General features: G+C 41.3%; 1 protein-coding gene across 5 annotated transcripts in view; it reads left to right on the top strand.

Moving 5' to 3' along the window:
• The window catches only part of RCOR1 (REST corepressor 1), a 266962-nt gene that overhangs the window by 188022 nt on the left and 63739 nt on the right, over positions 1-15201 (top strand). For all 5 annotated transcript variants that reach the window (XM_033953340.1, XM_033953343.1, XM_033953339.1 and 2 more), the window contains exon 6: positions 1037-1155. In XM_033953340.1, the coding sequence (XP_033809231.1) occupies positions 1037-1155 (119 nt within the window). The remainder of the gene's footprint in view (positions 1-1036; positions 1156-15201) is intronic.

Raw genomic sequence — 15201 nt, 5'->3', positions numbered from 1 at the left:
TGGGAGCATATTACTCCATATTATCAGAAACTTCACTGGTTGTCGATTGAGGCCAGAGTTTTGTTTAAATTTGCTTGTATTTGTTATAAATCAATCTTTGGCATGTCGCCTGGCTACCTTGTGTCCCATTTTTCTTTGAACCACTCAAATAAATTTACATGTAGAGTTTGTTTGTTTACATTGGTTTGGAAAATTATTGAAGACACAATTATTTCATAAATTTGTATCCTAATGCATTCTATTGTCTTTTAAAATTTTATGCATTTCCTGTGTTTTACTATCTGATGTATTTCCACTTTCAAATTCTATTTTTCGCTGCATGTTCAGTTTTACTTGTTGTGAACCACCTAGAACCATTCCTGGTGAGGCGGTAAATAAAAATAAAATTATTTTTATTACCTCCATTATATGGAAATCTCTCACGTGTATAATTATTAAGGATCTCCTAAAAACTCAACTAGCTGGTGATCCCTCAGGACATATTTAAAGAACCTCTGTGTGTTCTAGAGCAGTGTTTCTCAATTCGGTCCTGGAGTACCCCCTTGCCAGTCAGGTTTTCAGGATATCCACATTGAATTTGCATAAACTTGATTTGCATACACTCTCTCCATTATATGCAAATGTCTTTCATGCATATTCATTGTGGATATCTTGAAAACCTGACTAACAAGGGAGTACTCCAGGACCAAGTTGAGAAACACTGCTCTAGACTATGGGCTCCTTTTACTAAGCTGCGTTAGGGCTTTAATGCGTGGAATAGCGTGCGCTACATTGCCCCGCGCGCTAGACCTTAACACCAGCATTGAGCTGGCGTTCTAGCCGCGTAGCATGCGGGATTTTCCTGCGTGCGCTAAAAACGCTAGCAAACCTTAGTAAAAGGAGCCCTATGTTTCTATCCCCAACAAAAAGTGTGTTTTCTCTCTTTCCTAATCTTTACTCTTTCTGAAAAGACTTAGCAGGTGGAACAGTGTGTGATAGCAATTGCTTTTAGATGGATGACACTTGTATCTTTAGCTATCTTTCTCTTTATTTATAGCTTCCTGACAAATCAATAGCAAGTCTAGTGAAATTTTACTACTCTTGGAAGAAGACAAGAACTAAAACCAGTGTGATGGATCGTCATGCTCGTAAGCAGAAACGGGAAAGGGAGGAAAGGTAAGTACGCATCCCAATGTGTCCCCACATAATTAAAACATTTAGAGTTAAGTGAGATGGACATTTTGCATATTAGTAACCTCAATTTCTTTATTAGAGACTAAAATATCTTTTATTTTATTCAATCTTATATTAGAAGAATAAACTTTCAGTAGTTTTAACTGAATGCAATTACAGAATGGAATGGAAAAACATATCAAGCCACATACTAATGTTGTATAAAAGGGCACCTATTTTTAGATATCAAAGGGAAAATTCTATAAATGGTGCTGAAAATTAAGCGCCAATAAAATTCGGCACTCAATGCTATTCTATAAAGGGCACTTCCGGATGAACACTCTTTATAGACTAGCATTGAGCACCAAATTCTGTGCTCACTTTTGGACATGAAGACTTGTACCAGCTGAAACCTGCTGTAAATCCTGGTGTGCAAGTTAGGTGCGATCCCTGCTATTTTGTAACACTGCGCATGACCTGCCAATGTCCCTCCCATGGCCATGTCCCCTTTAGGTGCTCAGAATAGATTGCAGCCCTAATCATAATTAATGACAATTAAGTTCTTGTTGACTCATAAGAACATAAGAATTCTCATACTGGGACAGATTGAAGGTCCATCAAGCCCAGTATCCTGCTTCCAGCTGTAAGCAGTGAGTGGAAATAGTGGTGTCTTTTCTGCAGTGCCTGGGCTGGATTGTCAATTTCAAGTCTAGTCTAGCAAGTCCTTTGGATGGAGCCAGCACGGAACAGCTGGCACTGGTGGATTCAGAGAAACCCTAGTGAAGGGCATGCCCCTTCGAAATAGAGTGGATTACTCTCATGACTGATGCCAATCTTTCTGGCTTGGGGAGCTCATTGCAGAGACTGCTCCTTCCAGGGCCAATGGACTCTCCGTCAGAAGGGTTGGTCAATCAACCATCTAGAACTTCGAGCCATAAAGCTCATATTGAGAGCTCTCTAAAATACCATGGAAGGAAAAGCGGTAAGAAGGTGTTTTCTGATAACACCATGGCAGTGGTGTATTTGAATCGGCAGGGGTCCACCAGAAGTTCTCACTTGAGTCGGGAAGCTCAGATGCTATTCCAGTGGGCAGAAGTACACCTTCAAGCTCTCTCTGCAGCACTTGTGGATGAAGTGGAAAATGTGCAAGCAGACTTTCTCAATCTCCAAACCCTGGACCCGGAAGCATGGTCTCTTTCACAGAGAGCATTTTGTCTCATTTTGCATCGGGGCAGACCAAAGAGAGACTTGATGGCTTCAGCCAAGAACTTGAAGGTCAAATGTTTCTTCAGTCAAAAAGTAGAACCAGGAAGCTTAGGTCTAGATGTGTTGGTTCAGCCCTGGCCAACTCCGGAACTCCTTTACGTCTTTCTGCCTTGACCCATGGTGGGTCAAGTCATCCTCATGATTGTGACTCATCTAGGCCTGGTGATCCTAATGGCCCTGGACTGGTATGCAGATCTCATCCATCTTCAGTGGGACAAGAAGCTCAAGCTCCCTCTTCATTGTGACCTTCTCATTCAGGGACCAATTCCTGTGGAGAATCCCCAGCGCTTTGGTCTTACGACATGGCTCTTGAGCGCAAGTCCTTGATTCATAGGGGCTATTCCGTCGTAGTCATTGCCATACTTTTGAGATCCAAGAAGCCCTCTACTATGGCAGCAGGCTTTCCAGCATCTGGTGGTCTTAGTCTTCTTTCAGACTGGTCTAGAGAAAGGCCTGGTGGTGGTTTCCCTCAAGGTACAAGTGACAAGCCTTTCTTGTTTTAGAACGCACAATGGCACCAGTTTGCTTATAGCTCATTCAGATGTGACCAGAATTCTCAGGGAAGAGGTGCTTCGCTTGTGGCCACCCCTGCGACAGTGTTTTCCTATGTAACGTTTTCCAAAGTGACTGGCTGGGTCAAGAACTGGTTGAGTGGAAGGTGACAAGAGGGTAGTGATCAATGGAGATCGCTCTGAGGAAAGGGATGTTACCAGTGGTGTGCCTCAAGGTTCTGTTCTTGGGCCTATTCTTTTTAACATTTATTGCTGAAGATTTGCCTCTTTGCGGATGATACCAAAATCTACAAAAGAATAGACATGCCAAATGGTGTGAATAACATGAAGAAAGACCTGGCGAAGCTTGAAGAATGGTCTGAAATTTGGCAGCTAAAATTTAATGCTAAGAAATGCAAGGTCATGCATTTGGGCTGCAAAAACCTGAGGGAACAGTACAGTTTAGGGGGTGAAGAACTTATATGCACGACGGAAGAGTGGGATTTGGGTGTGATTGTATGTGATGATCTTAAGGTGGCCAAATAGGTTGAAAAGGTGACGGCGAAAACTAGAAGGATGCAAGGGTGCATAGGGAGAGGTATGGCCAGTAAGAAAAAAGAGGTATTGATGCCCCTGTATAAGACTGGTGAGACCTCATTTAGAATATTGTGTACAATTCTGGAGGCCACATCTTCAAAAAGATATAAAAAGGATGGAGTCGGTCCAGAGGAAGGCTACTAAAATGGTTGTGGTCTTCATCATAAGGCGCATGGGGACAGATTTAAAGATTTCAATCTGTATAATTTGGAGGAAAAGGCAGGAGAGGGGAGATATGATAGAGACGTTTACATTACATGGGTATTTAAAGCACTGACCGCAATGGGCTGAATATCAGTCAGTATATTTTTGAGGAGTAATATATGGATAGATTAGGTGTTTATTTATTCATTTTTCTATACCTTTCTACCAGGAGAGCTCAGAACAGTTTACATAAATTTATTCAGGTACTCGAGCATTTTTCCCTGTCTGTCCCCTAATGTACCATGGGGAAATTAAGTGACTTGCCCAGGGTCACAAGGAGCAGCGTGGGTTTGAACCCAAAACCTCAGGGTGCTGAGGCTGTAGCTTGAACCATTGCGCCACACTCTCCTCTCAATATTATTATCATTTATTTTAAGTACAAATATTGAAATCATATAACCAGTGTATTACAGAGAACACTAGTTACAGTTAAACGTTAGTTTCTCTGACAGTAACGTCATTAAAAAGACATCTGTATTCTGTTGTTGCCCAGAGTAACATGAGTTACAGGAACCTACTAGAGCAGCACAATGTGACCTGCTAGAAACACTTCAAATATTTTGGAGCAAAATGAGTCACTATGACATTTGCTTTTACTAGTTTTCTTACTTTCAGATTTCTGTCTGCTACTTCTACTGATAAGAGATACTGATATGTATGTGTAGTTATGGAAGTGGAATAGTTTTATTATATTCATGAGTAATTATACTGGTTTCTTAATGAACCTATAATCTTAAGGACCTGAAAATAGTTTTCTTGATAATGAATTTGTAATATAAATTATTGTACCTCCTTAAGAATAGTATCCCTTCCCTCTATAACCCTCTCAAGTAACGCTCTTTAACAACCTTGGAAGAAGGAGAAGGAGTGTGCTGTTGATTCTCTTGGATTTATCTGCAGCATTTGACACAATTGAACCATGTTGTTAGGACAATTTTTGAATTCTATAGCCCAGTCCTCATCTTGTATCATGGATAGAACTCTTGCAGTATATGGGAAAGGGACGAGCTCTTTTTGAAATACCTTTGGGTTTAGTTTTTTTCACCATTTGGTGTTCAGTACATTGCTGGCCTGCTTGGGGGAACTTACCCTGTTCCAAGATGGACTGTCATATTTATGCGGGTGATATTCAAAGGACTCCCTGGGGTGGCGATGAGAGTTTTGAATGGTTGTTTAGATACTGTACAGAAGTGGCTGGAAGTACATTACTTAAATTTGAACCCTACGTAGACTGAGCCAGTATGATTTAGTCATAGGCAAAGAACTTTAAAGTGGAAACCCGAAATTGGAGATGTAGTCATATTTATTTTGTTTGTATTTATTTACTGAAATGTATTAACTCATTTATGAAAAGATTCAGCCAATACTATGTTTTTGCCATACTCAACAGGCCATGTTTTGTCATATTATGTTTTGCCATCTTTGTCAGACAAGGTTTGCCGTGCTGTTAGGGGTCCTTTTACTAAGGTGCACTAACTGTTTAGCGCACATTAAATGCTAAGGTGCCCATTATATTCTGTGGGTGCTTTAGCATTTAGCGCATGTTAAATCGGTGTTAAGCACCTTAGTAAAAGGACCCCTAAATTCCAGCCCCCACCCCAATTGTCCCAGGTACATTAGATAGATTGGGAGCCAACTGGGAAAGACAGGGAAAAATGTTTCAGTACCTGAATAAATTCATGTAAACTGTTCTAAGCTCCCCTGGGAGAATGGTATAGAAAATTAAATATATAACTTGCAATTTTGTTAACAGCATAAATATAATCAATTAAATTAAACATGGAAATAGGAAATTGAAACCTAGTACTAAAACTAACATGAAATAGTATACATTTAAACATAGAAAATGACGGCAGAAAAGGGCCATAGCCCATCAAGTCTGCCCACTCTAATGACCCACCCCCTTGACTTTACTCCCCTAGAGATCCCACGTGAATATCCCATTTTCTTTTAAAGTCTGACACGCTGTTGGCCTCAATCACCTGCAGTGGGAGTTCGTTCCAATGATTGACCACTCTTTCGGTGAAGAAGTACTTTCTGGAATCACCATGAAACTTCCCTCCTCTGATTTTCAGCGGATGCCCTCTGGTGTTCGAGGGTCCTATAAGACAGAAGACATCATTTTCTGCCTCGATACGGCCCGTGATATACTTAAACGTCTCAATCATGTCTCCCCTTTCTCTTCGTTCCTCAAGTGAGTACAGCTGCAATTTATTTAGGCGTTCCTCATACGTGAAATCCTTGAGCCCCAAGACCATCCTGGTGGCCATTCGCTGGACTGACTCAATTCTCAGCACATCTTTCCGGTAGTGTGGTCTCCAGAATTGAACACAATACTCCAAATGAGGTCTCACCATGGATCTGTACAATGGCATTATGACTTCAAGTCTCCTGCTAACAAAACCTCTACGGATACAACCCATCATTTGCCTTGCCTTTGAGGAAGCCTTCTCTACTTGATTGGCAGCCTTCATGTCATCACTAATGATCACCCCTAAATCACGTTCTGCCATGGTCCTAGACAAGATCTCACCATCTAGTGTGTAAGTTCTGCACGGATTTCTCTTACCCAGGTGCATTACCTTACACTTTTTAGCATTGAAGCTTAGCTGCCAAGTCGATGACCACTGTTCCAGTAGTAGTAGGTCCTGCGTCATACTGTCAGGCAAAGTGCTTCTACCTACTATGTTGGATAGTTTGGCGGCGTCGGCGAACAGTGATACTTTTCCTCTAAGCCCTTGGGTCATATCTCCTATGAATAAGTTGAATAGAATCGGGCCCAAGACCGAGCCCTGTGGCACTCCACTGGTCACATTTGATGTTCTGGAGTGGGTACCGTTTACCACCACCCTCTGAAGTCTACCACTCAGCCAATCTCTAACCCATGCAGTTAGTGTGTCCCCTAATCCTAGCGATTTCAGCTTGTTCAATAACCTGTGGTGTGGGACGCTATCAAAAGCCTTGCTGAAGTCCAAATATACTATATCCAGGGACTCCCCAGCGTCCAGTTGTCTAGTTACCCAGTCAAAGAAGCTAATCAGATTAGATTGGCAGGACCTTGGTAAATCCGTGTTGGTGGGGATCACGTAGGTTTTCTTCGTCCAGGATTGTGTCAAGTTTCTGCTTGATTAGTGTTTCCATGAGTTTGCTCACTATGGATGTGAGGCTCACTGGTCTGTAATTTGCCGCCTCTGTCCTGCAGCCCTTTTTGTGGAGTGGAATAATGTTAGCTGTTTTCCAGTCCAAGGGGACTCTTCCCGTGTGTAGGGAAAGATTGAAGAGCACGGCTAAAGGTGCCGCGAGGACTTCGCTCAACTCTCTGAGCACCCTGGGGTGTAGGTTGTCTGGTCCCATGGCTTTGTTTACCTTGAGTCTTGAAAGTTGAAACGGGTCTTTCTGGCTGTCTCTTGTCCATAACTATGGACCGGCTCCCGGCGCCTCACAGGTGAAGACTGAGCAGAAGTATTCGTTTAGTAGTTCTGCCTTAGTAGAATCCGATTCTGCATAGTTTCCGTCCGATTGCCTAAGGCGTTCTATCCCATCTTTGTTTCTTTTCCTTTCATTAATATACCTAAAGAAGGATTTATCCCCTTTCTTAATGTTCCGCGCTAGATTCTCTTCTATTCGGAGCTTGGCCTCTCTGACTGCCTTTTTGACAGCTTTAGATCTGGCCAGATAGTCTTCTTTCGCCTCCCGCACATGAAATCATTACTGTTAACTGGTTTGTGTTAGATGCCATCGACTCATGTTCGAGTCCTAGCGACCTGATGAATTACAGATCTAAAAAGAGATTGGTTTTGTGCTAGTCTGGCAAGGTCCTCCAGCATTATCCCCATGCTTGTTTTCAACATGTTAAGCCATCTGATTGCAGGCCTGGCTCTTTCGATCTTCCCAAAGACATCATGTTTAACTGTTTTGGGCAGACTGGATGGACCATTCAGGTCTTTATCTGCTATCATTTACTATGTTATTATGTTACATAATGGGCACCATAGGAAAAGCATTCATGTAACACAGATATGAAACTCAGTGTCAGCACAATACAAATAAGCATGCATGAAAGCATTCAAATAATAAATATGATGTCAATACTATACAAATCTACAACTGATCCTCTAGAAAGTATCCAAACCAATCTTTACATTTTATTGTTTTAGAGCCTCAGCCCCACCACTCCACCATCTCAATAAATTTTCATCGCGGTGAGCTTTACATGGTCACATCATCACTGGCTCATAACACCAATTTTTCTTCTAATGATTCATATATTAATTTTAAATAAATAATCTGCTTTAAAGTGCTCAGTGTTCAATCATTTAGCTTTCCAAAAAATAAATTTTCTCATATCAGGTATTTCATCTTGATTAAATCAGAAAACTTATCTTAGTAAAATTGTTATTCTTTCGACAATATTTCGGCTTTACTTTATGCGCTGTTTAGGAGGATCGGACTCAACATGTTTCGCGTCTTGCTTTATCAAGAGTCCCCCCGTTAGATTTGGTGGGGGTGGCTGATGCCGGCACTAACGGGAGGCCCCTTGATAGAGCAAGATGCGAAACATGTTGGGTCTGATCCTCCTAAACAGCTCTAAAACAATAAAATGTAAAGATTAGTTTGGATATGTTCTAGAGCAGGGGTGCCCACACTTTTTGGGCTTGCAAGCTACTTTTAAAATGACCAAGTCAAAATGATCTACCAACAATAAAATTTAAAAAAAAAACACAACGCACACTGTACGCATAGAAAATGTTAATCATCATTCCTATTCCAGGGTTTTTCAAAGAGGTCAAAGCAGATGACTCTATGCACTATCACCTCAGTAACAACCATACAAAAATAGACAAATATACCCCCCTCCCTTTTTACTAAACCACGATAGCAGTTTTTAGAGCGCAGGGAGCTGCGCTGAATGCCCAGCGCTGCTCTCGACGCTCATAGGCTCCATGCGCTCCCTGCGGTTTAGTAAAAGGGGACTTTAGTGTAAAATATAGACAGCAGATATAAATTCAGACACATTTTGATCACTAAATTTCAAATAAAATCATTTTTCCTACCTTGTCTGGTGATTTCATGAGTCTCTGGTTGCACTTTCTTCTTCTGACTGTGCATACAATCTTTCTTCCCTTCTTTTAGCCTGTATGCTTCCTCTCCTCCAGACCTCATTCCTTCCCCCAACTTTTCCTTCCTCTTCCCTGCCCTTTCTTTCTCTCTGCCTCCCTTTCTTTTTTTTCTGTTTCTCTTCTTTCCTTTTGTCTCCCTGCCTGCCCTTTTTCTTTCTTTCTCCCTGCCCTCCCCCAAGCCACTGCCATCGGGGACCAGGACCCAAACCGCCACCAATAACAGGCCCCAAACCGCCACCAATATCAGGCCCGAAAGCCGACGACGCCCCAAGCTGTCCCTGCTTCGGCCGACCAGCATTCCTCTCCCCGACGTCAATTCTGCCGTTGGGGAGAGGAAGGCTGATTGGCCCAAGATCGCGATCGACCTATTGGGGGAAATGCTGCCGGGTCCTGCCTTCGCAGAAACAGAAAGTAGGCAGGACCCGGCAGCAAGAAGAGCAAATGCTTCACTAACCTGTCTCCAGCCTTAGCCCATAGCGAACGCTTGCTTCAGGGCTCTCAACATGTGCGTGCCGGCTTCCCTTCTTCCCCCCTCCCCCGGACATAACTTACGGTTTCTGAGGGAAGAGAAGGGAAGCCGGCACGCACACGTTAGAGCCACGGAGCATAAGTTCGCTACGGGCCGAAATCTCCAAGCCGTTTTTTTTTTTTTTTTTTTTAATGTTCAGCATTGGCGGCAGCAGCAGATGATAGCTGGGCGGACCGCCCAGCTAAAAGGCCCTAGAGAGAACACTGGAGAGGAAGGCTGATCGGCCCGGTAGATCAGGACGGCAACACAAGTCTATCACGGAGCCTGGGATGGGCTCCGCGATCGACTCGCGTTGCCTTCCTGAGCTACTGGTCGATCGCGATCGACATATTGGGCACCCCTGTTCTAGAGGAACAGTTGTAGATTTGTGAATTTATTACCTCTGAAAAAAGAGTAGTCAAAGTACATCTTTTTGGATTGTAAACATAATACTATACAAATTCCACACCTTGATAGGCATGTGTTAGAACAATCAAATATGTAAAAACAGAGTGGAATTGTCCAAATCAGAATGATGTGCAAGTTTCATTCAACTCATCTGATGGTACAAATGTCTTTATTCATCCAATAATTCATCCAACAACTCAATGTTTGAGTATGCACACACTCTTAAAGTTGCTAACGAACTGAATCTGGATCAGCTCACATCTTCAGCAGTTTCTGAAACCTCAGAAGTCATGTGCAGTCCTAATCTCAACTTTAAGAGTGTGTGCATACTCAAACATAACGTGATTTGATATAACTATTGAAGACTCAAGACTCCTGAGGCAGGCCTGTTTGGCTGAAACATGTACATGTCGAGTCATTGAGTCGTTGGATGAGTTATTTGTACCATCAGATGAGATGAATGAAACTTCATTATTGCACATCATTCTGATATGGACAATTCCACTCTGTTTTTACAGAACAATCAAATAACATACTTGATTGTCAGTATGATACAATGAAGCATCTTAATAGGCAGCTGAAGAGCCAGCTGCAGTTGAGACCTATAGATGGACAAACTGGGTAGAACAAAGTCACTTGGATAGACAAGTGGCTAAACTGAAGGTAAATTATACATACATTTGAATAAGGTATGAGGAACTGGTTTTAGATACAAGGTGTACAGCAAGCTGGTCCAGGTGCAGAGTAAATTGATAGTCGCCTATCTTTTTAGAATTTCCCCCAAAATGTCTTTTTATCAATCTATCATTGCTGAGTGTGAAAACATAAAAGTTATAGCTATAATACCAAGAAATTTGCTCCATTAAGCAAAAATAATGATACATTTTAAGAAAGGCAACAAAGAAACTGAAAAGATACTGGCACAAAAAATATGAAGAACAAAAATATATATAATGGCAGAACCCTATATTAGACACTCTGAGGGTGTACACCAGCAATCAACAAAAAATAATAATTAGTCAATGGTAATGAACGACTAAATAAATAAATATGAGACACTTTTGTATGGGCCTAGTGCCATATCAATAACCTTTCCTGGCCCTAGACAAAAGCTCATAGGTGACCAGCATCAGGTTTTGAAAAAACCTAAATAAGCTTTGCCGCATACATCATTTGTCTCATGTAATTTAATTGAATTTAAATGCTTAGTGAAAAACCCAAAGAGGAAAAATATAGGGGCAAAAAGAGATTCCAAAAGCCTCCACCCTTCAAAAGGATATCAACTGATGGAATAAAGCGCGAAAGTGCTAAAGTGCAAAAAAGTAAAAATATGTGCATATAAACTTTTTCTGTTTTTCTTTTTCTCATGTGAGTTTGGGCGTGATTTCGTCTTTTTCGGGAGCCTTCTGTTAACTAAGAAAGCCCTGCTAATGAATTTGGAGCTTGCTTTTAATTCAAGAAAGCCCTTTATTTATGAGGATTTAATTTATTGTTTCTGCTCCTGAAGAAGCTAATGAAACGGAGCTCTGTTGAGCTGAGACAACCATTCATTTAGATACAGATAAGTCTACTATTTGTTTAGATTGAGTTAAGTTCTTAGAAGCTACCAAATCACAGAAGCCATCAACTTATAGAAGTCATAGAAGACCTTTGACTGTTTTCCCATTTTGATGTGATAAATGGGGACATTAATTGTGATTGTGACTTACCTATAGGACTTTGGGACACATATGGATTGAACTGTGTTTGAGATTGATTCACATGGATTTTTAAGAAAAAGAAAAACAGAAAAAGTATATATGCACATATTTTTACTGTTTTACACTTTAGCACTTTTGCACTTTATTCCACCAGTTGATATCCTTTTGAAGAGTGGAGGCTTTTGGAGTCACTATTTGCCCCTATATTTTTCCTCTTTGGGTTTTTCACTAAGCATTTAAATTCAATTAAATTATATAAGAGACAAATGTTGTATGCGGCAAAGCTTATTTAAGTTTTTTCAAAACCTGGTGCTGGTCACCTATGAGCTTTTGTCCGGAGCTGGGAAAGGTTATCGATATGGCACTAGGCCCATACTGAAGTGTTTCATATTTATTTAGTCATTCATTACCATTGACTAATTATTATTTTTTGTTGATTGCTGGGGTACACCCTCAGAGTGTCTAATATAGGGTTCTGCCATTATATATATTTTTTCCTTCACATTTTAAGAAAAACAGAACTTTATATAATCAGTGGCTTTGAGGGGCCCCAGGATGAGCTTAGAAATTTTTTAAAATTATTTTCTGATCAAGCAAAATCAATTCATGGGAAAAAATTCAATTTGTACAGTTCTTCCAACTTTAGATTTTTGTGGCCAACCCTACTGCACTGTCTAAGACAAGACATACTTTGACTAGGAATTTGGCATTTTTATCGCCCTTCCTTATCAAATTCTTTACCCTTAAAACTATGTATGGAGCAGGAATATTTTTTTTTCTAACAAGATCAACTGTTCTCTGCCAGGCATTTGGATGATGTGATGATTTTGATAAATGTTTTAAACAGGTAATTGCCATTTAGTCCAGTTGGATGTGTGAAAATAAGGGTCAGAAGAATGTAAGATTGTAGGTGATAAGTTTTTATTAGACTAACAACGTATCTTTAACAAACTTTTGAGAGTTATCCTCTCCAAGTTAGTGAAGAAAAGAATGCAGTTACACTGGGTATAAACAATACAAACTTATCAAGGTTTTAAGTTGTTTACATAAATTAGTACACTTCAGTGAAAAGGGATAGAGGAATAGACAGAAGTGATATGACAGTGATACTATAATGCTCAAAAGCATTTTTTCCCATTATCAGATATAAGACTTTTTGGTCTGTAAAAAGGGGTGGAGGGGCATACCAGGGAAATGTCCATTCTCGAAAAAAACATCCAAAATGTGGTGTGTTTGTTTTTAGATTGGCCTACCTGTACGTTCAGCAGTTTAATCGCCCAGACCGCCACTATGTGTATTCTTGCAATACAGTCCCAACCAAAAATTCGCCCAAGTCCCAAACGGCCAAAACAAGACCTTTTAGGCAAAGGAGGGGCCAGTCCTTTGCCTAAAAGCATGATTTTCTAACTGGTATTTGTCATAAACAATGCCAGTTACAGAATTGTGGAACTGTTCCCCCCCCCTCCCAACAATCATGGCAGGAGAGATGCCCAATCTCTCCTGCTGCCATCCCCCAGGAAACTCCCTGCATGATCATGCTCTTCACCAGCAGGAGGGATACCCAATCCTTCCTGCCGGACAACCTCCCTGAACTCCCCGCACGATCGCAACTTCATCGGCAGGACAAAACCCCCAACCCCACCTGGACACACACACACACCCCCGGACCACCCTTTAACCTTTTTTGATGGCTGGCCGGATGGGTCCTCTGTCCGGCAGGCCCAGCTTCGTCTGAATGGCAGGCCTAGGGCCTGATTGACCCATGCACCTAAGGCCCCTCCTATGGGCGGGACCATAGGTGCTTGAGCCAATCTAGCCCTAGGCCCCTTGGTGCATCCCACAATGCACTGGGAAGGGGCAGGCCCGCAATTCAGACGAAGGCAGGCCTGCCGACTGGTCAGAGGAAGGACCCATCCATCCAACCAAAAAAGGCTAGGGGGGGTCTGGTGGCAGGGGTGGAGGCGGAGTTCGGGGGGGGTTGTCCAGCAGGAAGGATTGGGCATCCCTCCATCCAGTGAAGTTGCAATCGCGCAGGGAGTTAGGGGATGTTGTCTGGCAGGAAGGATTGGGCATCTCTCCTGCCGCGATCATTATGGTTGCAAGGGGATGGGTTGCCTGGGGAGCGGCCCAATTCAGAACTTATACCTGTTTTGACTTCGTCTAAATCAAAAAGTATTAGTTCCGTCTGGCAACCTGTCAAAGGTTTTTAGTTATGGCTGCTGGACGACTAAGTGTAGGTCAGCTCACATCCCGCCCACCTCTCGCCCTAGCCACACCTCCATAAACGCCCTTTTTCACTCTGGGCTTAACGCAGCACTGAAAAGGCCTAAGCTGGTTTTAGATACTTCTAAAACCAGTTTTGATTTTCGGTACTCGGAAGACCTGTAATTTTGATCGTCCAAGTACCGACTTAAAACGGTTTTTGGATGTTTTTTTTTTTAATTATTATTATGAGTCCCCTTACTGCCTTGCTACCCTGACCCCCTTTCACTGAAATGTACTAACATATACAGATAATCTTAATTTGTTGATCTTCATATCTACATACTTTACAATTTCTATTTTATTTATAGATTTAATTTCAGTGTAATCTGCCTAGATATGAAAAAGTTAGGTGAAAAAATAAATGTAAATAAATAAACAAAATACATAAATGAGGATTTAGGACTGCTTTTTCACTAAATACAATTGTCCAGCCAAACTTAGGACTAGATATACTAAAAAAAATGTTAACATGCACTAGCACTATATCAAATCACCTTCACACTTTAATCTAATCTTCTATTTGTAAGTGCACAAAACTATACAAGCTCTAGGCAACTGAAGAGTAAACTGAAGGGAAGGGGGAAGGGGACATATAGGAGGAAAGGAGAAAAGGCAGATATTAATTAATTGTCAAGGTGATAAGTTTTCAGTTTTTTTCGGAGGGAGTAGTTGGTCTCCTTTCTGATAGTTTCTGGGAGATTGTTCCAGTTTTTTACTCAAAGATAGGTTAGCATGGAGTTGAAAATTCGCTTGTATTGAAGGTTCCCTATGGACGGTAGATTCAGTTGAATTCTGTTAACATACATTATTTACATTTTATGAAATGGGACTTCTCTGTTAAGTGTTATAGGGTTCCTTTTACGAAGCCGCGTTAGTGGTTTAACGAGCGTAATAGCGCGCGCTAATTTTCCGGCCATGCTAGCCGCTACCGCCTCCTCTTGAGCAGGCAGTAGTTTTTCAGCTAGCGCAGGGATTAGCGCACGCTAAAAAAGTGCATACGATAAAGCTGCTAATGCGGCTTCATAGAAGGAGCCCTTAATGATATTAGTACATGCTAATTTATTTTAAAATTTTATAGCCCGCTACATCCACAGTTCTGAGCGGGTTGCATAACAACATTCATAATAACTAATGTCAAACAATTATTCAACATACAATTAAAACATACTAAAATGTACACTTTTACTTGTGTTTACTAGTGCTGCCCGATTCAGGAAAAAATATTTCGATTCGATTCAGCCTATTGAATCGATTTTTCGATTCAATTTTCCTGCCCAAATGGGTATTTTTTTTTTCCAAACATCCTGGTGGGTTTATTTTATAGCCTCTTCACCCCTTTTATAGCCTCTTCACCCCCTCCTACCCACACTGGCGCTGTGGTGTAAACAAAATAAACAAAAAAGACTTTTCCTCTCTCTGTTAAATCCTAACTCACATTCGCGGTCTAACACCACCTCTGGCAGGATACACATTTCAAATCTGACATATTG

The sequence above is a fragment of the Geotrypetes seraphini genome, chromosome 7, assembly GCF_902459505.1.
Source record: "Geotrypetes seraphini chromosome 7, aGeoSer1.1, whole genome shotgun sequence".
NCBI classification, from domain to species: Eukaryota; Metazoa; Chordata; class Amphibia; order Gymnophiona; family Dermophiidae; genus Geotrypetes; species Geotrypetes seraphini.
This window is presented reverse-complemented; position numbering and strand designations above follow the sequence as displayed.